The 26,354-nt window shown below is 61.7% G+C and overlaps 1 protein-coding gene across 3 annotated transcripts in view; it reads left to right on the top strand.

Moving 5' to 3' along the window:
• Nucleotides 1-9,105, top strand: part of Brf1 (BRF1 RNA polymerase III transcription initiation factor subunit) — a 72,184-nt gene extending 63,079 nt beyond the window's left edge. The window contains exons 12-18 of one of the 3 annotated variants that reach the window (XM_042669143.1): nucleotides 557-615; nucleotides 1,372-1,453; nucleotides 1,531-1,586; nucleotides 2,192-2,448; nucleotides 7,289-7,340; nucleotides 7,852-8,023; nucleotides 8,542-9,105. In XM_042669143.1, coding sequence (XP_042525077.1) covers nucleotides 557-615; nucleotides 1,372-1,453; nucleotides 1,531-1,586; nucleotides 2,192-2,448; nucleotides 7,289-7,340; nucleotides 7,852-8,023; nucleotides 8,542-8,579 — 716 coding nt within the window. In that variant the 3' untranslated portion in view covers nucleotides 8,580-9,105. Of the gene's footprint in view, nucleotides 1-514; nucleotides 616-1,371; nucleotides 1,454-1,530; nucleotides 1,587-2,191; nucleotides 2,449-7,288; nucleotides 7,341-7,851; nucleotides 8,024-8,541 lie in introns of all 3 variants that reach the window. The other 2 variants (XM_042669141.1, XM_042669140.1) reach the window with 2 other exon arrangements.
• The last annotated feature ends 17,249 nt before the right edge of the window (nucleotides 9,106-26,354 follow it).

Here is a 26,354-nt window from a genome sequence, read left to right as displayed (position 1 = left end):
GAACTGCCCACAAGTCTTACCTGTCAAGGATGAAGATTGGCAGTGTGATCGGAGTTGACAAGTCTTATTAAAGGCATTGGGTGAAGGTCTGTGGGGAGAAGGGACTGCCTGACCCCAGGCTATGCAGATTGCCTGTGACCATACAAGACCTCTAGAGGCCTGGACTCCCAGATCTCCCTTGTGTCAGTCCAGGCCTCGGTCACACTCTCATGGTATTTGCTCTTAGCAGCTCTTCACTGTGCTCTTGCTCTGGGCCATGTGCTTCTTGCTGAGGCCACAGAGCCAGTGTCTGTCCACAGACATTCATGTCTTACTGCAGGGCACAGGTGTGTGGGGGCTTCCTGCGCAGCCTGAGTCTGATATCCTGCTTTCTCACGTAGTGTTCTGATGTAAGTGCCGTCCTCTGTGGACTCAGACAGGGTGGACGTGCAGTGGGGTCAGAGGAGGGCAGTGCTCCCACAGCCCCATGGCCTGGACCCACCTTCAGCACCAGGTATCTGTGTTCCTTTGACAGAGCTCTCCCTAGGTGACACTGATGTGCACTTTCTTCTAGAAGACACCTCAGAGGATGGCGAGCTGGACCTCAGTGGTATTGACGACCTTGAGATTGACAGAGTGAGCAAACTTCCCAAGAGATGGTTAGGTTCTCTGGAGCACAGAGTGGAATTGGTCTTCCAGACCCAGCCCCTGCCACGCGAGTGGCCTTGCCTGGGTGTCCACACAGGCATGAGCGTGCTCTCGCGGCCAGACCCTGCCTCCTCACTTCCCTCCTCCAGCTCCTCTCCAGGGCAGCCCCAGCCACCATATGCCCTTCCTGCTGGCAGCCAGAGCCAGGCTCTGGGCTGACGCTGTTAGTATCTGCATTTGGCCGTTGCTGCTATTGGGCCATCTGATTGGGTGCCTCTGTAGATGCAAGTATGTTGAGCATCTCCAGATCCCAAGCCTCTATGGTCCCAGGCGTGTGCACTGGCTCTTTGCAGCTTATCTCAGTAGTACTGGTCTGCTATAGGTCTTTCTCCTTCTCATCTTACCATACCTAAGATATTTGTTGACATTATGTTATCAATATAATGTTGACATTATATTATCCCTTAGCTTGGGATCTTCATGGGGCCTGTAGCTTGTACTCTTGTGTCCCACAGCTGAGAGCTGCCAGTGAGGATCTGGGAGCCTTGGACTCTAGTTCATAGCTAAATGAACTCTGGTCAGCTGAAAAGGGTAAAGAAGCAACCTGTTTCTACCGTAGAGTCTCGCCAGCATTTCTTCTTCCTTTAGCAATTACTCACATAAAGGGGCAGTGTGATGTGAGAGCTCTTAGTGTATCTTGAATGCAGAAGCTGGAAGCTGAAGCCTTCCCTGTGCTTCACACAGTATATCCTGAATGAATCCGAAGCCCGAGTGAAGGCTGAGCTGTGGATGCAGGAGAACGCAGAGTACCTGCGGGAACAGAGGGGTAAGCAGCTGTTTGTTACCTCTCCGGCCCTGTGGCATAGCCTTCCACTGACAGCGGCAACTTGGTTCAATTTCTAGAGAAAGAAGAGAGAATAGCTAAGGAGAAGGAGCTGGGTATCTACAAGGAGCACAAGGTAGGAGTCTCTGAGGGCTGGGTTTTCTGCTTGTGCTGTGAAGTGAGCAGTGTTCCCTTCCCTGTGACCATAGAGCCTGGGGTCCAGGACAGGCTACAGGAGCTTTGTGCTCTGGACCCAGACACTCAGCCCTGGGCTATCATATTGTCCCGTATTGGTCCTGTGCACTAGGGATTTGCTCCCTCATGGGTGGGCATGCCCCAGGTTTGGGGGTGTGGTCCTGGCACAGATGCCAGGTCAGGCTGAGGTAAGCCTCAGGACTGGACCCTGAGAACCCTGGACTTGCATGCCTTGCCACAGACAAAAGGACTGTCTACATCCACTGGAGAAGCCTGGTATGGTGCCCTCCTCCCTGCGCTGTTGGCTATCTTAGTGTCTGGGTTCTGCTGCCCATGCTGGGGCCTGAACACAATTAGCCTCCAGGTGGTGCCTTTGGGAAGAGTCAGGCCTCTGGGTTGAGCCTCAGACTAAAGCAGGCTTGTGCCAGGAGTGAGCCCCCAGCCTCGTTCCTCCCGGTGAGTCTGGCTGCAGCTCTATAGGAGGCCCCAGGTGGTAGATGGTGGGTCAGTAGAGGACAGAAACATTACTTTTGTGTTCCTGTCAAGCCCAAGAAGTCCTGCAAACGCCGGGAGCCCATCCTAGCCAGCACCGCGGGAGAGGCCATCGAGAAAATGCTGGAGCAGAAGAAGATATCCAGCAAAATCAATTACAGTGTACTCCGGGACCTTGACAGCAGGGGTGGGACCAGCCCAAAGAGGGAAGACACTCAGCCTGCAGAGAAAGCCAGTGCCAAGAAGGTACCTCGGAGGAAAACGCCAGCCAGCAGGAGCGGGCCTGACCCTGGAACCAACGTAGGGAAAAGGTACTGTACCGTCCCCTCTGGCTGAGTACATCAGATCATGAGGTGGAGGCCAACAGAGAACTCATGCCTCAGATTTGGGCTGTTGTGGGCCAGGGGTGGGATTCAGGAGCACCCAGGAACCAGACCTGTTCCACTGCATGCCAGGCCATCTCCAGCTGTTAGTGGGAATGTGTCCTGACTCCATGGCCTGGGAGGTCCTGGGTTGAGGGTCCTCTAGCAGCACAGGAGGGAGGCTGTCAGTTGTTTATAATATTTTAGTTGTTGGTTTTAGGTTTTGTGTTTTGGGGAGGGGGAGGCATTCCTGGGGCTTGAACTGAGGGCCTAGGTGCTGTCCCTGAGCTTTTTCTCTCAAAGCGAGCACTTTACCACTTGATCTACAACACTACTTTCAGCTTTGTGGTGGTTAATTGGAGATAAGAGTCTCATGGACTTTCCTGCCCAGACTGGCTTTGAACCAAAATCCTCAGATCTCAGACTCCTGAGTAGCTAGGATTACAGGTGTGAACCACTGGCACCTGGCTCCTTCTAATGGCTATTATTTTGTGTGTGTGCGCGTGCGCGTGCATGCACACGCACCCACACTTGTGTTGTTACTGGAGGTTGAATATTATTTCATTTTTATATAAGTCTCTGGTTCACCTGGGACTTAACTTTGGTAGAAGACAAGGCCTGCTTGGTGTTCTAGGTGGTGCTGTGAACAGGACTGTAAGAACCCCCACCTTGACTGTGTCAGGGTCTGTTTGATGGTCCTTGAGCTGTTGGGTATGTACTTGGCTCTCCTGGTTCCCCTGGGGAGCACTGGCTGAGGCCTCTGTTTTCTATGCACAGCTTATGTCTAGGCCGGGCCTTTTCTCACTGGCATTTTGACTGCCTCATTTGAGGTGGGAAGTGTTCTTGGATACATTTAGGTAGAGCACAGTTGTCTTAGAGTCCCGAACACATGGGTGTTTCTCTTGTGATACAATTGCCTCCACAGAGTCTTCTGTGAAGTCTTCCAGCTGTGTCCTGGGTGGGGGCCAGGTTTGTGTTTCTTGAACCTTGTGGACTCCTGGTGTTCAGGAGGCTTCCTGCAGCCCGGTGCTGGTGTCCTGTTACCCAGTACTGGGAAGAGTGTTGAGGCTGCTTGAGATAGGGCTTCCTCCAAGGGGGCATTGTGTTCTTAGCTGACCCTCCAGCCTCTCCTTCCCATTTCTGTTGCAAGTCTTGGGCATGAATTCCTAGCAGAGCCATTTCTTGTACATGTGGGGGTGGGGGGGTGGGTGGCTAGTCAGTGGGTGGCAGAAGCTGTGGACCACTCCTAAGGTAGCAGGTCTGGGCTCACCCTCCCACCCACCTAGCCTCTGTCGGTGTAAGGGGAGTCCTGTCCCAGGGTGCTGATTCTAGTACCCCTGGGGCATGTGCATGGGCCATTGACACTCCTGTCAGCAGGAAGCTCATCAGCCTTCCTGGGTGCCAGAACAGTGTGTGGATGTCTTCTGTCCTGCATGGGGTGAAGGCCTCAGAGCTGGTAGCACCTTCCCCTTGCACCTTTGCCCACCTTTGCCCAGCGTTGGAAGTGTAGGGAAAGAAGAAAACCCATAGGACTCACGGCTGCGAGTCCACTAGAAGCACTGGCCTCAGAGCTGGGTGGTGGGGTTGGCGTACATGGTGGTGTTCAGCATCTCTTCTGGGAGGTGGGACCCTAGTGGTCCGAGCCAGGATTTCCTCCACCCTGATCAGGGCTCCTGGAGCCTCCCAGACCAGGCTCAGGCGGGCTTCAGCCTAACAGGAGGTGCTGGCCCACATGTGCTCTATGCTGGCCAGCAGAGGGAACGTGGACAGGGTGACCACCATGCCCAGTCACAGTGCTCTCATGGGAATCCACCGTGTGGCTCGTTCTCCAGAGGCTGACATCTGGAGCCATTGGTGGGTCTTGGAAATGGGGGGGGGCAGTGGTCTCAACTTGCTGGCCAGAGGCTGTGGGCTAAGGTATTCTGGACAAGGTCTATGTTTGCTAGCTATGAGCCCAGCCCATCTCAGTTCCCGGGTCACATCAGCAACCACCCAGGGCAGGCTGGCTTCCTGTGCTTAGGTTCTGTGTCCATCCACCTGTTAAAAATTCCCTTCCAGGCTGGGAAGGTGGCTCAGTGGTAGAGTGCTTGCCTTGCATGCATGAGGCCCTGGGTTCGATTCCTCAGCACCACATAAGCAAAAAGAAAAAAGCCGGAAGTGGCGCTGTGGCTCAAGTGGTAGAGCGCTAGCCTTGAGCTGAAGAGCTGAGGGACAGCGCCCAGGCCCAGAATTCAGGCCCCACGACCGGACCCAAAAAAAAAAAAAAAAAAATTCCCTTCCAGTCAGATGCCATTGGCTCACGCCTGTCATCCTAGCTACTCATGAGGCTGAGATCTGAGGATCACGGTCAAATCCAGCCCGGGCAGGAAAGTCCGGGAGACTCTTATCTCCAATAAACCACTAGAAAACCGGAAGTGGTGCTGTGGCTCAAGCAGTAGAACGCTCACCTTGAGCTGAAGAGCACAGTGACAGTGCCCAGGCTGAATTCAAGCCCCATGACCGACCAAAAAAAAAAAAATTCCCTTCCAAAACAAAACAAAACTGGGCTGGGAATGTGGCCTAGTGGTAGAGTGCTTGCCTTGCATGCCTGAGGCCCTGGGATCTCTTAGCACCACAAAAGCAGGAAAAGCAGGTGGTGCTGTGGCTCAAGTGGTAGAGTGCTAGCTTTGAGCAAAAGAAGCTCTGGGACAGTGCCCAGGCCCTAGCTTCAAGCCCCAGAACTAGCCAAAAAATAAAAAAATCCAGTGTTTGTTCAGCGCCAGTGGCTTTTACCTGTAATCCTAGCTAATCAGGAGACTAAGGTATGAGGATTACAGTTTAAAGCCAACCTGGCAAGAAAGTCCATGGGATTCTTGTCTCCAATTATTCACTAAGAAGCCAGTAGAGCTGTGGTTCAAGTGGTAGAGTGTTAGCCTTGAGCATTTGAAAGCTCAGTGATAGTGCCTAGGCCCTGAGTTCAAGCTCCAAGACTAGCATCAAAAAAAATTTTTTTTTCCTAGCTGGGCACCAGTTCATGCCTGTAGTCCTAGCTGTTCTAGGCTGAGATCTGAAGATCATGGCTCAAAGCTAGCCCAGGCAAAAAAGTCTGTGAGACTCTTATCTCTAGTTAACAACAAAAAACTAGAAGTGGATCTGTGGCTCAAGTGATAGAGTTCAAGCACCAGGACCAGCACCCCGTCCCCCAAAAAAACAAAAAACAAGTCCCCTTTCCAGTGTCTCAGTGTGTCTGGCTTGTCAGAGTTGGGCAGGGCTGATCCTGAGAGTTCAGCAGCAGGTGGGGGGGGGGGGGGGGTCTCAAGCCATCGACCTCCCTGTAGCTTGCCCTAGAAAAAGGAGGTCCTGTCTTCCTCCTAGACCCCACTATTGTTGACCTAGTGGGCACTGTGCAGCCAGGATGTGGGTGCAAAGCCCACCTGATTTCACACAGGTAACACAGCCCTCCCTTAGAATGCTTGGCTTCATCCTGCCCTTTGCCAGCATTGGCATCAAAGATGACTTTGTATGTGAGGGAGCCATTTGGGAGAAGGCAGGCCCAGGAGTTATGGGTGGTATAGAGGGCATCAGGCCAAAGGGGTGATAAGGGTCTTGAAGTACTTGGACTTTCCTCTTCTTTCCTCTTCCTTGTCTCTGCCCATTGTCCTGGCATCTTCCCCTGACCCGACTCCATGGGCTACACTTAAGAACTGAGCAGTAGGGCTGGGAAGGTGGCTCAGTGGTAGAGTGCTTGCCTTGCGTGCCTGAGGCCCTGGGTTCGATTCCTCAGTACCACATAAGCAAAAAGAAAAAAGCCAGAAGTGGCACTGTGGCTCAAGTGGTAGAGCGCTAGCCTTGAGCTGAAGAGCTGAGGAGCAGCACCCAGGCCCAGAGTTCAGGCCCCACGACCGGACCCCCCCCAAAAAAAAACAGCAGTAGCCAGGAGCCGGTGGCTCACACCTGTAATCCTAACTACTCACGAGGCTGAGATCTGAGGATTGCAGTTCAAAGCCAGCCCGGGCAGGAAAGTTCAGGAGATTCTTACCTCCAATAAACCACCAGAAAACCAGAAGTGGTGCTCTCGCTCAAGTGGTAGAGCACTCGCCTTGAGCTGAAGAGTTGAGGGACAGCGCCCAGGCCCAGATTTCAAGCCCCATGGTAGTTTCCCATGAGACCATGGCCTTTGCACAGTGGTCCAGATGTGTGGGGGAGCAGACCATCAGGAGCCTTGACCGCGTGGGTCCTCCACATGGTCAGGAGGGGAGAGCCTTTCCTTCTGGCTTGTGCACCGTACCACCTGTTCACCGTGGAACGATGCAGACACCACAAAGCAGACGCAGGATGGACACGACCAGGCTTGTAGGGAGGCAGTGGCAAGGGCAGTGCACACAGAGATGTTGAGGAACAAGTGGGGCCCAGGTCACCGGGAGGTCATAGGTGAGCAGAGCGGGAGGGGAGGGCCCATGATGGATGCACTGGGATGGATGGGATGTGGCCAGGTAGGAGAGCCATGTGAGGCTGAGCACACTGCTAGAGGTACATTCCAGACTCCAGCACCTTCAGCCCCTGGACAGACGGGACTCCTGGAGTGAGTCCACTTCGGGCACCCAATGAATGTCAAGCCCCCCTTCTCTGTGTGCCTCAGTGGAGTGTCTAGCAGATGTCTCTGGGAATTTCTGCCCATTGAGCAGTAGGGTTGATCCTAAGTGGACAGAGGACCAGCTGAGACCATGCATCTTCCTGGGTACTGCCTCTGGCCTCCTTGCTAGCAAGCAGCAGTTGGGCCTGCTAAGGCTCATGCTTTGCTTTCTTTCAGGTTGAAGCCTCTGGTGTCTGCTCAGCCCACTAAGAAGGCAGCCATAGGAGAGGTGTGTTGTCCTGCCCATCTGCATTATGGGGCCTTAGGAATAGTGGGTCACAGTCAGGCCTTGCAAAGAGGAGGTACCCATGGGCAGCACTTCCTGTGCTGGCCTAGCAACAGCAGGGACTCCTACAGCCCAGGATGCATTAGTTCCTGGGTGGCAGAAGCAGAGCAAGGGGATGATGAGGCCAAGGGTGAGCTGGTCAGGTGGGGTGAGAACCCAGCTACTGGCTGGCCATAGGGTCCTTACCGGCTAGAGGACAGGCAGACTGAGCGGCTCATGTGTGGGGCGGGCCCAGCCTGACAGTGCCCTGGGAGGAGTCAGGAGGAGAGGAGGACACTGGCCAGCTCATGTGTGGGGCGGGCCCAGCCTGACAGTGCCCTGGGAGGAGTCAGGAGGAGAGGAGGACACTGGCCAGCTCATGTGTGGGGCGGGCCCAGCCTGACAGTGCCCTGGGAGGGGTCAGGAGGACAGGGTAGGCTCCACTCACATCTCAGCAATCATCCTTTATCTCCAGGCCTTGCTCCCAAACTCCCCTGCGCTCGGAGCGGAGCCTGTCAGGCCCTCGGCTGTCCTGGTGGAGAGCGGCCCTGTGTCGTACCACCCTGATGAGGAGGCAGACGAGGAAGAGGCAGACGAGGAGGATGGGGAGCCCTGTGTCAGTGCCCTGCAGATGATGGGCAGCAATGGTGGGTGTGGCTCCACCTGGCTGGTGGGCCTGACGTAGGACTGGGGGCAGATGGGGCCCTTCTAGAGAAGTAAAGCACATACTACCCTTGATCATGCTTGAACTCAAGCCTATTGGCTTCAAACTAAAGTCTTCTCTAAAGGAAAGAAATTTGAACTAAAGCACCATAAAGTGGCCGTGTTGATTCTGAGTCCTAGGGTCCGGGAGGCCCACTCCGTGGGGGTGGTGAGGTTCCCACTGAGGGCTGTGGGTTCTGGGCTTGCTCAGAGTCAGTAGGACAGCTGTTCAGCAGGTGAGGATCCCATAGACAGATGCAGACCTGTGCTCACGACGGTGAGGTGAGGTGGCCACATTGTTCCCTGTGTTCCAGTACAGAGCCGAGGCCCCATGCTGGGTACACACCAAATGCACGAACCCTATGGGGCCCCTGTTGGTGAAGGGCCTGTGTGACCAGGCAGCAGGGCCTCAAGAAAGGCTAGCAGAGCCTCTAGACTTCCATGATGATCCTGTGCTTTGCAGATTATGGCTGTGATGCTGACGACGACGATGGCTACTGAACACAACCTGTACACCAGGCGGAGTCCTGGCGCTGGACCTGGAAACACAACCTACACACCAGGCGGAGTCCTGGCGCTGGACCTGGAAACACAACCTATACACCAGGCGGAGTCCTGGCGCTGGACCTGGAAACACAACCTATACACCAGGCGGAGTCCTGGCGCTGGACCTGGAAACACAACCTATACACCAGGCGGAGTCCTGGCGCTGGACCTGGAAACACAACCTATACACCAGGCGGAGTCCTGGCGCTGGACCTGGAAACACAACCTATACACCAGGCGGAGTCCTGGCGCTGGACCTGGAAACACAACCTATACACCAGGCGGAGTCCTGGCGCTGGACTTTGAATATGTCTGTTGGGGTCAGGGCCTGGGGCCATAGTTCACAGGTGTGAACACCAAGTCTCAGGTCCAGCTGAGCTCTGTCCCACTGGCTTTGAAATTATCTACAGCCACATGTGGCCTCTGGGGTACCTGCTGTGGGGGTCAGTTTTGAACAATGTAAGAAATATTTTTATCCAGAGCAAGGGAAACTGCATGTGTCTGATCAGATATGCCAGCAGTGCCCAGGCCTAGGTCCTACAGCCGGGCTCAGCCATGGCCCACCTGAGAATCCTCCAAGGTAGGCACTGTTAGAGAAAATGTGGAGGCCTGCACACTAGAGCCCTGCCCAAGCACTGTGCCCCATCTCCTCCAGCTCTTCTGATAGCGCTTGGAGTCTGGGCAGACAGCAGAAAGAGATTTCACAGGTGGCTACATCAGCCTAGAGCTTCAGCTCCCCGCCTCCTCAGCCCCTCTGTGCCGGCACCTGGGGCCACGCAGGCCTCCACCTCCCACCGATCAGTCAGGTTCATCTGGTTGCACTTGGTAGACTGAGGCTGTATACCCCCTGCTCCAGAGTGGGTACTGCTGGTGCCAGCCTCAGGCAGGGGGGTCCCGAGTGCCAGCCTGACCCCTCCCATCACAGGGAATGAGACTTGAGAGCCTTTGCAGCTCCTGTCTAAGCGAGGGCTGCATTTAGCATCTGTGCATAGAGAGCAGCCAGGAAGTCCTCCATCTGCCCAGGGGTCTTGGCCCCTCACAGGAAGAACCCACTGGCAGGGCTTTCAGCCCAGTTGTCCTGTCCTGAGGCAGCCCTGGGCAGGAAGGCAGATACCTGTGCACCAGACAGGCCCTGAGGGCCCGGCCTGAGTTCACCCTGCCTTCGAGGTGGCTGCCACACAGCTGCGCCATACCACCTTCTCCAGGCCCAGTTTCTACCTAGGTGAGGAGAGCTGGGTCTCTCATACACATTAGCATCAAAGTCTAAATGCCAGTTTCTGTCCACTGCAGCTACTTGGGGGGCCTTTGAGTCTGCAGCCACTTCCTCCAAGCCTGGGTGGGAGGCTGAGGCACTGGTTAGAAAGGCACACACCATCACCCAAACAAGAACTGGCGAGGCAGCTGGTGTGTCTGGCTCCATGACCCTCCGGCTGGGCACAGGATGCCCTGGCAGGCCGGGCTCTGAGCTCAGCATTCTTGGCCTGTAGACACCACGGACAACCTGCTGGGTCCTTCCCGACGCGCCCCCTGCCTGCTTCACAGCCACCCTGCCCACGGAAGCTCCCAGGCTCCCTGGGGTGAGGCAGGGATCTCCATTCAGGTGTTGGGTCAGGAGCTGGGGCTTACGTGGGACAGAGTAGACTGCTCCTGACATGCCCTTCAGGGCGTGGCAGGTTGCAGGAACCAGGCCAGAGATTATTGGGCTGGGCTTGGGGACTTAGCTAAACTGGGGTGAGCTTGACGCAAAGCTGACAAAACGCCGCCTCAAGTATAGGGCATGTGGAAGCCAGAATCAAGGACCCCAGCCGCCAGACCTAAGGGACCGTGTGAGGGACCCCCCAGGCAGAGGCGAGGCCACAGCTGTGGGAAGGGGTGCAGCACGGCTGGATGCTTTTGGGGAGACTGGAGGACTCCCCAGCAGAGCAGGGGTGGGAGCCGGGCAGGAGGGGTCTTCAGGTGTTGAACATTGAAAGGCCTGATTAGGGGAGTTGGCCAAGGAGCCGGAGGCGAAAACCTGTGGGGGTGGGGCACAGCGCCCCTGGGACAGCGCAGCGTGGTAGGCAGTTCCCAGACTCACTCCGTAAATGGCAGCAGAGCCTGAATGTGGTCTGGAGTCAGGCCCTGTGGGGCTAGGCTGAGATGGGGTGGAGGCACCGGCGTGAGGCCTGGCCCAGAGGACACGGTGCTAGACTCACCATAGCCCGCATCTCCCGCAGGGGCAGCCAGTCTGGGCCATCAGCAGTGGGGTCCACAGGGGCATCCGAGCCTGCACTGCCATCTGCAGGCCATGTGGGGCCGTGTCTGCATGCTGCTTCCTGACGCCTGCAGGGAAACCTGGCTCCCAGCTGCACTGCGCCTTGTCCTGAACCTGCTCAGTGCCTGCTCCAGTGCCCTGCCAGGCCTCTTGGCCTTGCCCCTTTAGGATTGGTCCCCAGATGAGACCCCCCCCCCAGGCCTTAGGGAGCGAGGGGAGCCAGAGCCCTGGGCCTTAGGGAGCGAGGGGAGCCAGGGCTTCAGCTGTGTCTGTTTCCTGCTCTTCCTCCAGTCGGCCCCTAGGATGTTGGGTTCCATGTTGGCCCCTGGTAGGTGTGCACATGTGAGTGCCACCTCTGCCTTCTGCTTCCCGCCCTCCCCCCAAAGGTGGGGTGCAGGCTGCCTGGAGGTCCCATCCTGGATTCTGGCTAGCTGAGGAAGCTGTACTATGCCATCTCTTGGAAATGGGGTAATAGCCATCAGGGTACCTAGTAACCCTATGCATGGGGCCCAGGCATGTGCCCACTTTATTTTTGTGCCAGTTCTGGGTCTTAGACTCAGACTTGGCTCAAGACTGGTGCTCTACCACTTGACCCACCTCCACTTCTGGCTTTTTGCTAGGTAATTGGAGGTAAGTCTCCACCTGGAGCTAGCTTCAGACTTGAGGCCCAAGGTCTGTCTGCTGTAGCTGGGGAGTGGGTGGCGTTGCCATGTGGTACCAAGTAGCCTGTGGCTGCCCCTCTGGGCTGTCAGGCCTGGCCAAGCCTGGTCCTTTCCTGGGCCAGCTGCTTTGTGCCCAGCTGTGCTCCCACTTGGAGGCCCCTTGGGAGGTGCAAGGGTCACTCAGACCTAGCTGGGAGGTTGGACTAGAGAGCTAAGGGGCTCCGTCTGTCTCTGCACCCTGCCTTTGCCTGGAGCCCCCTCCCCACCATCATGGGCCTGGGCACAATGGCCAGCTGGGTGGAGGAAGCAAGGGTGGACAGACCTTTGCTCCTTGCAAAGAGCCTATGTTAGCTTGGTGCCATGACATGGCTACCACTGTAGACTGGCAGCTGGGGGAGAGGCACCTGTGCCCTGGAGACACCCTATTGGCTCAGAGCCTTTCCCTGAGGCTCACCTCTGGGAGGTGCAGGGGTTGAAGAAAATGGGGGGGGGGTGGCTAGCACCCTCTTCTAGGCTTCCTTGTGCTTTACAGACACCCTGGAGCCCACCTGCACTGACCAGCAGCTGTGGTCAGGATCAGGGGTCCTGTGGTGGGAAGCCAGGGAAAAGCAAGCCATGTGGAGGGCCTTGGCATCAGCCAGAGGGCAGACAACCTCTGAGACACACTAGGCCCTCTCCTGCAGACCTCCTGCAGACCTAGAGTCTGTCCCCTCTTCTGTAAGCTCCGGGTAGGATTTCACCCAAACTGGACATTGATTCCATACAGGCTGCACCCTCTCTGCCCCGTCTCTTTGGAGCAAGCCCTCTTAAGGCTTTGGAGACTGGCCTGTGGTGGGTCAGGTTTGTGCCTATGAATCACGAGCCCTCTAGAGGGTCTCATAGGCATGAGAGCATTGTGGCCACAGACGTCTGCCAGCTGTGTACACCCGCAGTGGTCTGACGGCAGCTGGTACACCTGGGATGTGGACGGTAGCAGTCTGTTACCCCCAGCCAGGAAGAGCACAACAGAGACAACATGGTCGTCCCCACGCTTCAGGCGAGGTCCCCTGGTGTGTAGGATGTGTCCCAGGTGTGGCAGACCCAGCACCAGCCAGGATGGATGGGGGGGTCTGCCTTTGCTGCCTTCTGCTGCCCCTTTGTCCTAGAGGGGTGCGGACTCCCCAACCTGCCCTGGAGGCCTGTGTGGGTGCAGCCCCCGAGGTGTCTGTGGCTGGCACAGAGCGTCTCCATGCCTGAGGGGTGGTGCCCAGGACTCACGGTCCTAGCCAGGGACAGGGAAGGCGCAGGACACGGCCTGGGGCATTTTGGAGGCAGTAACATGCTCCCCAGATCTGGCACCAGACCCTGACGCCTGTCCATCCGTGTTGCAGGCATGAGCTTACACTTGTGCCGTGGATAGTGACAAAGAATGGGTTGCCTCTGGAGTTCTGGCCCACGTGGGGTTCAGTGCTATGTGCCAGGTCCTCTGTGGGGCCAAAGCCCTCAGCCAAAAGGCCCATCTACTCTCTCCTAGACCAGCACTACGCTGGACCGGTGAGGTCGAGGTCAGGGTACAGTGGGAGATCCCTGCCCTCCATCCTGCCACCCAGATTCACGGGCAACTTCCTACCCTCTACCAAGTCCCACTGACTTTTGCCAGCATGCCGCAGGAGATACCTGGAAGGCGGTGGGCCCACCGGGGGACAGTGCACACAGGTGAGCCTGCAGGCGCCATCCCCAGCTGCTCTACGTGCACTTCCATCCACTGGTGGCCAGCTCTCCACACGTGCCTGCCAGGCGCACCTCAACCTGGGTGCACAGCTTCCCAGGCCTTTCTGCTGCTCCCTTTGTCCTCTGGTGACTGCCACCGTGTCCCAGCCCCCAAGGCTGGACAGGAAAGCCAAGTGGCAGACTGGCCACCAGGCCCCCACCCTCAGGCTTCTGTGGCCTGCTGGAAGTTCTGGAGTCGAAGCCAGAGCTCCCACAGTCGGGGTTAGAGGACACGCCACACCACGGGTGTGAATGGCTGGCCCCGTGCTCTGCCCTCTGGTGGCCATCCATGGTGTGGCCTAGGCCCAGCTAAGGACAGAGCCGAGGCTGAGACCTGGCTTGACACCAACCCCCACCCACCCGTCACAGGGCAACCAGGCACCTGTGTGTCCTCACCACGAGGGGCCCGGCACGCCATCGTCCAGCGGTCTGGACCTCTCCCCAGAGACTGCGAGAGGTCTAGTCTTCACCCCGCGGGGACAGCTGACACCCATGACCCTGAAGCCCGGTCCTGACCTCCCTGAAGGATGGCTCCGTCACTGCGCTGGGCCAGCAGGGGTGCTCAGGATCTGTGGGGTTGTTGGAGGGCTGAGGGCCGGATGTGGTTCCTGCAGTGCCCCTGCTGCTACCTGCTCACCCCCAGCTCTGGTCTCTGCCCTGTTGTCAGCCCTCTCCTGGGCCCCGTACCCACCGCCCCCCAGGGCCTAGCCACCCTGTAAATGCTCCCTGGCCCGTGGTGGGACTCGGCTCTCAGGTGGGGGCCCTGGCCTGTGGTGAGCTCTAGGGTAGGGCTGTGGGACTCTACAGCCATAAAGGGTAGCCATAAAAGATGGTCAGTACCTGTCCCCACTTCCTGCTACGTGCCTGGAGAGCTACCTGATCCCCAGGGACCTGGGCAAGGCCAATTGGCAAGGGGAAAGGCCTGACGGCCGGGCCAACGCTCCAGTTGGTGCCTGAGGCCTGCCCAGCCTTCAAAGGGACCATGGGCGGTGGCAAAGACCTTTATGGTTTTCCTGACCCGGGAGGAACCTGACTCAGGAAACCATTGTCCCCACACAATAGACCTGGCCGAGGCCCATGAAGGCCAGGGCCCATGGCCTGTGGGACCTAACTGACCTCACACATGGTAGTCCCAACTTGGGTCAATACACTGACCATTGCCCTGGCCTATCACCGAATCTGGTTCTGCATGTCTGTCGCCATCCGGCTGATCAGGCCGGGAAGGAGTCGTGCCCTGCTGAGGGGATGCTCAGGGCAGGTCCATGGGGTCTCTGTGGAGAAGGTTCCTCAGCCAGGGCCGACTCCAAGGCTGAGGTCTGGGGGAAAGTTTCCACTGCCAAGGCTGAGTACCAGCCAGCCCTGCTGGCCTGCAGGCCAAGGCTGTGGAAGGTGGCCAGGGCCATACGGGTGCCTGGTTCTTTGCCTCGCTTCATTTGGAGATTGTAGTGATTGCCATTGCCAGTCACCCACCTCACCCAGAACTGGGAAAGTGACTAGCCTGGCCTGAACACCTGGCACACCTCGAGGCTGGCTCCCACACCTGCTGCCCCCAGCCAAGCTGCCCCCCGCAGATTCCCCTATGGCTGGGGGGAGGGGGGCGGGATCAGGGATGGAGGTGAAGCTGTAGGCCCAGAGGTTGAGCAGGGTCATAGTGGTATGTTTAGAAATGGAGCTCTGAGGATGGTTTCCAGCCCTCCAAAGTTAAAAACACCTGCAGGGCCCAGAGAAGAACTCGTGGTTTCAGCCAATCCAATCTACCTCCAAACTGGAAAACAAGGCACCATTACCATTGTGGCCCATATTTATGCAAGGTGCTCTTAGGCTGAGCTGGTAGGATGGTGCTTAGCTAGCTGACCAACCTCTGACGAGAAATCCTACAAGCAGGTAGAGCCAAGGTGGAGTCCAGGTTTTCTCTTGGCTTTATATTTATATGTTCCTGCAGGGAGACAAGGACTTGTATTTGCATTACTGGTGATGGGATAAAAGAAAATGCATGGGGCTGGGAAGGTGGCTCAGTGGTAGAGCACTTGCCTTGCATGTATGAGGCCCTGGGTTTGATTCCTCAGCACCACATAAGCAGAAAAAAGCCGGAAGTGGCGCTGTGGCTCACGTGGTAGAGTGCTAGCATTGAGCTGAAGAGCTGAGGGACAGTGCCCAGGCCCAGAATTCAGGCCCTACAACCAGCAAAAAAGAGAAAGAAAAAAATGCATTGAAGTCAGGCACCGGTGGCTCACGCCTGTCATCCTAGCTACTCAGGAGGCTGAGATCTGAGAATCACGGTTCAAAGCCAGTCCGGGCAGGAAAGTCCATGAGACTTATCTCCAATAAAACCACCAAAAAATTGGAAGTGACGCTGTAGCTCAAGAGGTAGAGCGCTCACCTTGAGCTGACGAGCGCAGGAACAGCGCTCAGGCCCAGAGTTCAAGTCCCATGATGGACAAAAAAAGAAAGAAAATGCACTGAAGCATCTGCCCACAGTCCAGACTGCTGCCCTCCCCTAGGTCACCCTGAGGGCTTATCTCCACGCTTCCCCCTTCTGAAATCCCCTTACCAAATATCAAGTGCACACGGGCTGGAAAGTGCATGTCTCTCGTTTATTCATGGGTTCTCAACTACACTGGCAAAGCCTTGGAACCCAGCACTGCTCTAGTGCTGGGAGGGGCGGCCAGGAGAGAGAATCTTTGGGTGATGAGGTAGAATCTGGGGCCTACTGACCTGGAGATGGCCTTCGATGCCTCTAGGGGTACCCCCAGCTGGCATGCCCGCCTGGCCCTGGGCCCTGGACAGGCAGCAATTCTGAAATGAGCTTTTCTATCCCATTAATAGTACTCACATACTAAATTCAGGGGTGGCAACAGGCTTAGGTCACAGGCATGCATGTGGAGCATGGGGCTGCACCCTTGAGCTCAGGAGCTGCAGGGAGGGGTGGGGAGCTTTGTCCTGAGATGGGAGCTGGCAGTACTGTAGTCCCTTTTGTGGATTTTACCTAGGGAGACTCCAAGCCCAGCCAGAGCGTTGCTCTAGAGAGGACTGCGCTCTAGAGAGGACTGGTATTTCCCTTCAGGTAGGAGCTGTCAGCTGCCCCCACCTGGATGTGATCAGGAGCAAGCACCTGCATGACCAGACAAGACGGCTTCCTGGAGCCTTCTCTGCCCCTCCCTACTAGATTGCCACTGAAGCTGCAGGGCTGTGTCAGAAGTTGGGCAGACCCTCCTGACAAAGGGCTGGGGCCTCTGCCGACGGGAGGAGCCAGGTTTCCCAGAGGTAGTCCTGCAGACCGAGGCCAGCCCAGACACGTGGCCAAAGAGGTGAGGGCGCATGCTGGTCTCAGGACCTCTGCAGCCATGCTGGAGGTAGGGGAACCACAGGCCCGAGGTGCACGGCTGCTTGCTGGGGTTGGAGGTCATTGCTTCCTGAGTAGAACAGCTGAGCAGAACCCCAAGCAATGGGGGAGGCGCTGGGGAGCAGTGGGGCTAGAGGAAGGGCCAGTCTGCCTGCCATAGGCTTGCTGTCCTAGCATAAGTAGTGGGAGCGGGCAGGAGAGCATAGGGAGTGGGCATGGGGTCAGGACGTCCCCACGCCAGGTTCTGGGTGAGTCACTGCTGACTCTGTGTCCTGGCTCCAAGGGGCCCAGACCTTGTTGGCCGCGGGAAGTGGACAGGGCTGACAAAGGGCGGAGGCCGGACGTTGCTGGGCTCCCACTTTCTGCAGCCCGTGTGGTGGGGCCAGGCATCTGCGTATCAGGCCCAGGTGTCTGTGGCCTGATGTGGAAGGCCTAAAAACCGGACACACTTGTGCCTCGAGGTCAGGTGGGGTGGGCAGCAGCCAGGAGGAAGGGCAGCTGGTTTGCAGGAATGTTGGGAGAGTGGGCAGAGCAGGGAGGAGCCTGGGCTGGGCTAGCCAAGAGGAGGAGGAGGGTTTGCTTGCGGGTGTGTCTGTCTGCTCAGGCCGCAGGGAGGGGTTTGCACCTAGACAGGAGATGGAGTCGCCTCCAGAGGTCAGGCGGCCGGCTCCTTGCCGGACTCCATGGGGCAGCCCGCGGGGCCCTCTGGGCCCCAGCACTCTCGCGGCCGGCGGGGTGCGCCCTCCGGGCCGGGCGGACCCCGGCCGACTGCCACCACCCTGCCTCGGGCAGCCCGGTGTGCGGCCCCGCCGCGCGGCCCCCGGCGGAGCTCCGGGACCGGCCGGGCAGGGCCCCTGCTGGCTGGCGCCGCGCGCTGTCCCGCCTCCGGAGCGCGCTGCGGGGCCGCGGGAGGGACGGGCCGCGGAGCCTGCTGGACAGCGGGCATCGGGGGTGCGGCTGCTGGCCCTGCCAGCGCCCAGCGCCAGGACGGACGCCCGGTGCTCCGCGGGGAACCTCCACCGCCGCGGCCCCGGGAGAACGCGGCGCCACGGGGCCGGCGCGTTGCCTCGGCAACCGGCCCAGCCGGCCGCGGGGCGGGGCCAGCTCTGCACGAGCTCCCGCTATTGGCCGGACGGCGGCCAGCTCAGCGCGCCGGCTTCCCATTGGCCGCCAGCCGGGAGGCCCGTCCTCGCGGCCCAGGCACGGAGCCCCGCGGCGGGGACCCCGCGGGCCCGGGGGACGGGCCGCGGGGACGGGCGCGCGCCGCGCCGCACTCCGCGCGGGGCCCCGGCGGCCCTTATCAGCGCGGGCAGCTGGCGGCGCGGGCGCCCCGGCCCAATTCAATGGCCATTGTCCGCCGAGCCCTTTGTTCGGGAGGCGGCCACTTCCTGCCGCGCGAGGCTGGGGGCGGGCGGCAGGAAGCGGGACGCGGAGGCCGGCCGGCCGGGCCCGGGCCGCGCGCGAGCGGAGGAGGACGGGCCCGGACCGGGCTCCCCCGCCGGCTCGGCGGATCCCGGGCCGCGAGGGCCCGCCGCCTCGCCCCGCCCCGCCCCGGCCGCCCCGCCCCGGCCGCCCCGGCCGCCCCGCCCCGCCCCGCCCCGGCCGCCCCGCCCCGCCCCGCCCCGCCCCGCCCCGCCCCGGCCGCCTCACCCCGCCCCGCCCCGGCCGCCCCGCCCCGGCCGCCCCGGCCGCCCCGCCCCGCCCCGCCCCGGCCGCCCCGCCCCGGCCCGGCCGCCCCGCCCCGCCCCGCCCCGGCCGCCCCGCCCCGGCCACCCCGCCCCGCCCCGCCCCGGCCGCCCCACCCCGCCCCGCCCCGCCCCGGCCGCCCCGCCCCGGCCGCCCCGGCCGCCCCGCCCCGCCCCGCCCCGGCCGCCCCGCCCCGGCCGCCCCGCCCCGGCCACCCCGCCCCGCCCCGCCCCGCCCCGCCCCGCCCCGCCCCGGCCGCCCCGCCCCGGCCACCCCGCCCCGCCCCGCCCCGCCCCGCCCCGGCCACCCCCACCCCCGCCCCGCCCCGCCCCGGCCGCCCCGCCCCGGCCACCCCGCCCCGCCCCGCCCCGCCCCGCCCCGGCCGCCCCACCCCGCCCCGCCCCGCCCCGGCCGCCCCGCCCCGGCCACCCCCGCCCCGCCCCGCCCCGGCCGCCCCACCCCGCCCCGCCCCGCCCCGCCCCGCCCCGCCCCGGCCGCCCCGCCCCGGCCGCCTCACCCCGCCCCGCCCCGCCCCGGCCGCCCCGCCCCGGCCGCCCCGCCCCGCCCCGGCCGCCCCGCCCCGGCCGCCCCGCCCCGGCCACCCCGCCGCGCCCCGCCCCGCCCCGCCCCGCCCCGGCCACCCCGCCCCGGCCGCCCGCCCCGCCCCGGCCGCCCCGCACAGGGTGCCCCGCCCCTCTCCTCCCCGCACAGGGTGCCCCGCCCCTCTCCTCCCCGCACAGGGTGCCCCGCCCCTCTCCTCCCCGCACAGGGTGCCCCGCCCCTCTCCTCCGCGCACAGGGTGCCCCGCCCCTCTCCTCCCCGCACAGGGTGCCCCGCCCCTCTCCTCCGCGCACAGGGTGCCCCGCCGCCCCGTCACAGGGCCCTCCGCGCACGGAGGGGCGCGTGGCGGGGGAGGAAGCCCCCGGGGCCCCTTCGGGGTAGCGTAGCGGGGGCGGGGGGGGGGACTGGGACTAGCAGAGGCCGTGGGGCGTCCGCCCCCCCCCAGGCCGGGATGGCTCCGGGCGAGGTGACCCGGGCCGGTCCCTCCCCGGGAATAGCCGAGCTTCCTCGGCAGATGAGGCCAGCGCGCGGCACTGGGCCTTACGAGCGGCCCCGCACCCGGGGACGAGGACGGGCTGGCCGGGACTGAGCTTGGAACTGCTGGCTGCTCAGGTCCTCTGAGCCAGGACCCCAGGGAGCGCTACCACAGGGCGCTTGAAAGGCGCTGTGACCCAGGCAGCGGGCCGGGCTGGGCCGCACGACCACAGGCCAGCGCCAGCCGGAAGGCGGGGTGACCCGGGCCGCAGCCCGGAGGCTGACCCGGCCGGCTCTGAGCGCCAAGGGGTCTTTCGAGGAATGGGAGGGGACGGGAGGAAGCGAGAGCCCAGGCAAGAACCCCGGGGCCGGCAGGGGGGCGTAGGGCCGGCAGGGGCCAGGTCAGTCCTGGCACGGCCAGAGAGCGCCCCAGGTGCATTGGTGGCGTGCGACCTCACGAAATACGGAGCGGGTCTAGATGACAGAGGGGTGAAGCGGAGCTGGGGGGGCTGGAGGAAGCAGGGCAATGCCCCAGAAGGTGCAGCTCAGCCACGGCCCGTTCTGCTGCCACAGGCCCGGCCCGGCGCCGGCTCCCCCCTGCCCCTGTGGCCGCCCGGCTCTCCCAGGGCTGGTGAGGCCCCAGCCTGTAACTTTATTGCTCCTGGGGTCTTGGCTGTCCAGGGAATGATGTCCTTTCTTTCCCACCAGACCACTGAGTCCTCTGTCCACTGAGAATCTCCCTACAGCCACCCACTGGCTCCACATAGGTCTAGGCTGCTTCCTCCAGGAAGACCCCACGGCACCGGCCAGCCTTGCTGGTGTCTGGAGTCCAAGAGAAAGTTGGAAGCCGTGAGGAGAAGGTCAAAGGTCGGCAGATGGACCCTTGGCCCGCCGTGGGGGTGGGGAGGCCTCCGCATGAGTCACCACTCAGACCTCGCACAAACGCAGGAAGCGGTCATTCTAGGAAACTGTTCTCTCACCGGGGAGAGTCAGCCAGCCACGCGAAGGCATTGTTGGCGGCCCGGGCTTCCGGATGGGTCCGCTCCGCACCCAGCAGGCCAGGGCGCCTGGCTGAGCAGCTTCCCTTGGAGACCTAGGGGCACCGGGAGGTTGGGAGTGTGGGGCTGCAGGTACCCATCAGAGGCCCGGGAGACAGGTAGGGCTGGTCCGCACACACACGTGTGCACGCGCGCACACACACGAGCCCTAGGGAGGAGGAAGACCATCCATGCCCACCCTAGAAAGGCCTCCTCTGGAACCCTGGCTGGACGGAGGCCTGTCCACTGTCCTCGGGACACCAGGCTGCCTGGCCGTTCTCCCAGCAAGGCTGGCAGACCCGGCTGTCAGTGCAGCTTGGCTCTGGGCGAGAGGAGCCCATCACACAAGGTTGGCAGAGGGGGCCATGAGGGACAGTGTGGTTACCTGCTGGCCCGTGATGGAAGGCTGCTTCTCCAGCAGACAGGGTCTGTTTGGGCAGCCTCTGTGCAGGGAAGGCGGGGTCCCCGGCCCCAGCCTTCTGGCCCCGCAGGCTGGGGATCACCATGGGCAGGGAGGGGCTGGGCCGAGCCCAGGCTGAGGCAGGGCTGGGAGGAACCGCATCTCACCTTTGGCCACTTTCGTTTTTTGGGTTTTTTTGGTCAGTCTTGGGGCCTGAACTCTGGGCCTGGGCTCTGTCCCTCAGCTCTTCAGCTCAAGGCGAGTGCTCTACCACTTGAGCTACAAGCATCACTTCTGTTTTCTGGTGGTTCATTGGAGATAAGAGTCTCACGGACTTTCCTGCCCGGGCTGGCTTTGAACCTCGATCCTCAGATCTCAGCCTCCTGAGTAGGATTACAGGCGTGAGCCACAGTGCCTGCCTGGCCACTTCATTTTCAGATGTTTGTCCTTCAAGCTGTGGCCTGGCATCAAGACCCAGGGCCTGGCTACCTGGGCAGAAGACAGCAGCCAGAGCTCAGCCAAAAGAGAGGGGTCCTGGAGTTCCTCACTCTACAGAGTGCTGGGCCCCTGGGGTCCTCCTCAGCCAGCCCTGGGAAAGCCTGATCTTGACTCCACTTCCCAGAACTGACATGCACATGGGCTGGTACACACATGCACAGACACATGAACATTCAGACCCCAAGGCTGCCTCCAGGTTTCTCTGAAACAACAGGAAGGCAGTGGAGAGGATGAGACACCAAGTATGTCCCCAGCCTTTGGGCAGGACCTGCGCAGACAGTCTAGTTCCTGGCCTCACAGGGTGCAGAGGGCAGAGGACAGATGAGCTCACAGGACCAGTGGCCAGCCTGAGGGAGCCCAGCCCTGGAGCAGAAAGCCCTGCTGTCTATCCTCAACAAGCCACAGACAGACCAGGGAGGAGGGGGCAGAGGGCAGAGGCCCAGGAGGGCAGAGGCAAGCCCATTTGCTGGCGGAATTCCACTTCAGATGGATGTAGAAGTGCCACAGAAGTGCCAGGCAGGGCAGTATGATGGGCTCCATGGAGAGGCGGTGCGCGCTCACCTCCGAGAGAGCTGGGGGGCAGCGAGGGGGCTGGGGAAGCAGAGCTGAGAATTCCCTCTCCGACGCCATCTTCCTGCCTCCACACCCTGGCCCTCAGGGCCCCCTCCCCCCCGCCCTCTCCCCCCCACCCCTCTCTTCCCTCTCCCTCTGCCCCCTTTCCACCTCTGAGCTCTGCTGAGCCACCCTGCTCCCCCCCCCCCAGTTTCCTCTAATTTTCCAATTGTAGTAAAACCTACATAACATTCTGGAGCGGTTTTTTGGATTGAAAGAGCGGCATAAGCCTTGGCAGCGTTAAAGCAATTCCTTATGCAAGTAATGAATGCGACCTGGCGGCACCCAACCCAGACAGCCACTGTGTGTGGATCCTGCGTTCCTGTTTTTATAATTATTAATTTTATTATTATTTTTTGGTCAGTCGTGGGGCTTGAACACTGGGCACTGTCTTAGCTTTTCAGCTCAAGGTGAGCGCTCTACCATTTGAGCCACAGCACCACTTCTTTTTTTTTTTTTTCTGTGATTAACTGGAGATGCGGGGGAGAGGGGGGAGGGGGGGAGGGGAGCCAGGAGGAGAAAATGAGGGAGGGGGTAACATATTCACAAAAAAGGTGCTCATTACCTTACTTATGTAACTGTAATCCATCTGTATCACCTTTATGATACAGTTTTATTTTTAGATTAAAAATATTGTAAAGATGCTATACAGAGGGAAATTTTATTTTTTATTTATTTTGTCAGTCGTGGGGCTTGAACTCTGGGCCTGGGCACTGTCCCTGCGCTCTTCAGCTCAAGGTGAGCGCTCTACTGTTTGAGCCACAGCACCACTTCTGGTTTTTTAGTGGTTTATTGGAGATAAGAGTCTCTCGGACTTTCCTGCACGGGCTGGTTTTGAACCGTGATCCTCAGATCTCAGCCTCCTGAGTAACTAGGATTACAGGTATGAGCGACCGGTACCCAGCTGAAACTTTTTTTTTTTTTTGGGTCCGGTCGTGGGATCTGAACTCTGGGCCTGGGCGCTGTCCCTCAGCTCTTCAGCTCAAGGCTAGCACTCTACTACTTTAGCCACAACGCCATTTCCGGCTTTTTTCTTTTTGCTTATGTGGTGCTGAGGAATCGAACCCAGGGCCTCATTCATGCAAGGCAAGTGCTCTACCACTGAGCCACCTTCCCAGCCCCAACATTTTTTTTAAAGTCTCACGGACTTTCCTGCCCAAGCTGACTCTGAACTTTGATCTCAGATCTCGGCCTCCTGAGGAGCTGGCATGACAGGCGGGAGCCAGCAGTGGCCAGCTTTTCTCTGGTGTTGAATCCGGCCACCGCTGCCCACTGCTGTGTCTCCAGTGTGGACACCTGCCCTGGAGACTTCTGCTCAGACTGAGGCTGAGACCACAGGAATGACAGCCCCACCCATCCTTCAGGCACTTGATCTTCTAGAAATTCTATTCTGAGCTGGGCAGAGCAGCACACACCTGCAGTTCCAGCACTCAGGAGTCAGAAGATCTTAAGTCCCAGGCAGACCTGGGCTAATATGAGACTGTGGCTCAAACAAACAAACAAACAAAACAATATCAAAGTTTGCTATGGAAAGACTTTCAAACATGCGCACAAGCAGCGGAGGTATTGAGAAATTCATCAAGCCTAGCTCCCCCCAACTTGAGAAAAAATGCCAGATCCTCTCCCAGTTGTCGAAGTCACTTGGACGTCCTATCTTCAAGCAAAGACATGCCCTCTGTCTGTTGTGGGGCTTGAACACGGCCTGGGCGCTGTCCCTGAGTTCTTCAACTCAAAGCTGGTGCTCTACCATTTGAGCCACAGCACCACTTCTGGTTTTCTGGTGGTTCATTGGAGGTAAGAGTCTCATGGGCTTTCCTGCCCAGGCTGGCTTTGAACTGAGATCCTCAGATCTCAGCCTCCTGAGTAGCTAGGATGACAGGCGGGAGCCACTGGTGCTCAGCGAGACGTGCCCTTTGGAAGGAAGGGGCCCGCAGGGCATGTGTGCCCCATCCCAACACAGGCTGAACCTCTCTAGACAAAGGTGGGGAGAGACCTCGACACGGCTAGATGGGAAGCTGACCCTGGAGCAGATGGGGAGCCAGGCAGCAGAGCCGCGGAAGGGATTTTGGCAGGTCCCTTGTCCCTCCAGGGAGGTGTGAGGAGCGTGGGGGGCCTGCCTGGTGCTGTAGATGGTTTCCACATGCCCCAGGGGACATGTTCTTGGAAATGGTGCTCTGGGGCTCGGAAGGGGAGGCCTCTGCAGTGGCTGTGCCTGCGGGCATTCACTGGCCAGCCCCTTGTGTGCCACAGGGCTGGTGCCTGGATGCCACTTGCCCCAGTGTGTCTGCCTGGACACACAGCAGGCAGGACGACCGGGCCTAGAGCCAGGACGGACAGTGCCCGAGGCCTGCCAGGTGCCTGGGCTCCCAGCCCTTGGCTCCCTGCCTTCCCAGCTGCCCTTCTCCCCTGGGGTCTTCTTGCTGCTAGGTCCCTGGGCAGCACCCTTGAGTTTCGGGCCAGGGCCTGGGCCTGTGCCTGGATGTCAAAATGTTTGGAAGAATCGGCGCTCTGCGGGAAGCCATTGTCTACCTCTCTCCTTGCCCAGGCTGCAAAACACTTCCCAGGGCATCCCTCAGGCTGGGGCTCGGGACGCCCTACTCACCAGTGTTCATTTACAGTCTCCAACACTGGCCCCAGGCTGCCCGCCCCACAGGGGCCTTTCAGAGGTCTGCCCTCTGCTAGGGGCCCTGGTATCCTCCCTCCTCCCCGTCCTACAAGCCCCTCCCCCTCTGGGCTCCCGCACACCAAAGCCACTCATCAGCACATCGGTCACCTGGCCAATGGCCTAAGTGCCCTGAACAGCCTGCTCCCAGCACATGTGGCCCTGGCCTCCACCGGGCGGCCAGCACTGCCCGGCACGCAGACCCTCAGCTTGCTAACAGGACAATGTGGCTGCTGTCTGGCAGGAGGAGAGGGGCTCGTGTGGAGGGGGCTCTGGCTGAGGCTGACCGGTGTCCAGTGCCCTGGCTGAGGCTGACCAGTCTCCCCGTCCCGCACACCCATGGCAGGAAGTAGCCCCAGCGGGAGGAAGGAGGCGCAGCCGTGGCCTCTTGCCTGGGGTCTCCTGGCACGTGGTGACAGGTAGCTTCCAGGATTCTGGAAGCAGGCCAGGGATGGAACGCCTCCCGAGGGCTGGGGAGACACCCTGTGAGCCACGCGATCCTGCTCTCACTGCTGGGCAGTGAGCCACAGGAGCCAGGCTGGCGGGGGTAGGGGGTGGTGGTGGGGGCCTCAGCCGGCCTGGGGGCCTCAGCCGGCCAGGAGGGGGTTCTCGGCCGGCCTGGGGGTCTCAGCTGGCCAGGAGGGGGTTTCCGGCGGGCCTGGGGGTCTCAGCTAGCTGGGGGGGGGGGTTCTCGGAGGCCGGCTGGGACCAGCCCCGCACCGGGACCCTGGGACAGCCCTTCCTCTCCCCGCGGCCTGCACCCCAAACCCCCGCGCGCCCTCGGCCTGCCAGCCACAGCTGCACAGGCCTCGGCCAGGCGGAGCCCCCGCCCTGCGCGCGAGGCCCTATCGGCCCCTCCGGGAACCAGGGCGACCCGCACCTCTCTCGCGCGGCCGGGCTCCTGGGAGCGGCAGGCCGATGCTGGCGCCCCGCCCCGCCCCGCCGCGCCCCGCCCCGCCGCGCCCCGCCCCGCCCCGCCGCGCCCCGCCCCGCCCCGCCCCGCCGCGCCCCGCCCCGCCCCGCCGCGCCCCGCCCCGCCGCGCCCCGCCCCGCCCCGCCCCGCCGCGCCCCGCCCCGCCGCGCCCCGCCGCGCCCCGCCCCGCCGCGCCCCGCCCCGCCCCGCCCCGCCGCGCCCCGCCCCGCCCCGCCGCGCCGCGCCGCGCCCCGCCCCGCCGCGCCCCGCCCCGCCGCGCCCCGCCCCGCCGCGCCGCGCCCCTCCCCGCCCCGCCGCGCCCCGCCCCGCCGCGCCCCGCCCCGCCGCGCCCCGCCCCGCCGCGCCCCGCCCCGCCGCGCCCCGCCGCGCCCCGCCCCGCCCCGCCGCGCCCCGCCCCACCCCCGCCGCGCCCCGCCCCGCCGCGCCCCGCCGCGCCCCGCCCCGCCCCGCCGCGCCCCGCCCCACCCCCGCCGCGCCCCGCCCCGCCCCGCCCCACCCCCGCCGCGCCCCGCCCCGCCCCGCCCCACCCCCGCCGCGCCCCGCCGCGCCCCGCCACGCCCCGCCCCCGCCGCGCCCCGCCACGCCACGCCCCGCCACGACCCCCCCCCCCCGCCCCGCCGCGCCCCGCCCCGCCGCGTCCCGCCCCGCCCCGCCGCTCCCCGCCCCGCCGCGCCCCGCCCCGCCGCGCCCCGCCCCGCCGCGCCCCGCCCCGCCCCGCCCCGCCCCGCCGCGCCCCGCCCCGCCGCGCCACGCCCCGCCGCGCCCCGCCCCGCCCCGCCCCGCCACGACCCCCCCCCCCCCCCCCCCCCCCCCCCCGCGCCGCGCACTGGGCATGCCCAGAGCCGGCCCCGGGCCCGC

Source organism: Dipodomys spectabilis, unplaced genomic scaffold (genome assembly GCF_019054845.1).
Source record: "Dipodomys spectabilis isolate Male_0828 unplaced genomic scaffold, ASM1905484v1 ptg000486l, whole genome shotgun sequence".
Classification (NCBI taxonomy): domain Eukaryota; kingdom Metazoa; phylum Chordata; class Mammalia; order Rodentia; family Heteromyidae; genus Dipodomys; species Dipodomys spectabilis.
The sequence above is the reverse complement of the archived record's forward strand: the minus strand, read 5'-3'. Positions and strand labels throughout refer to the sequence as shown.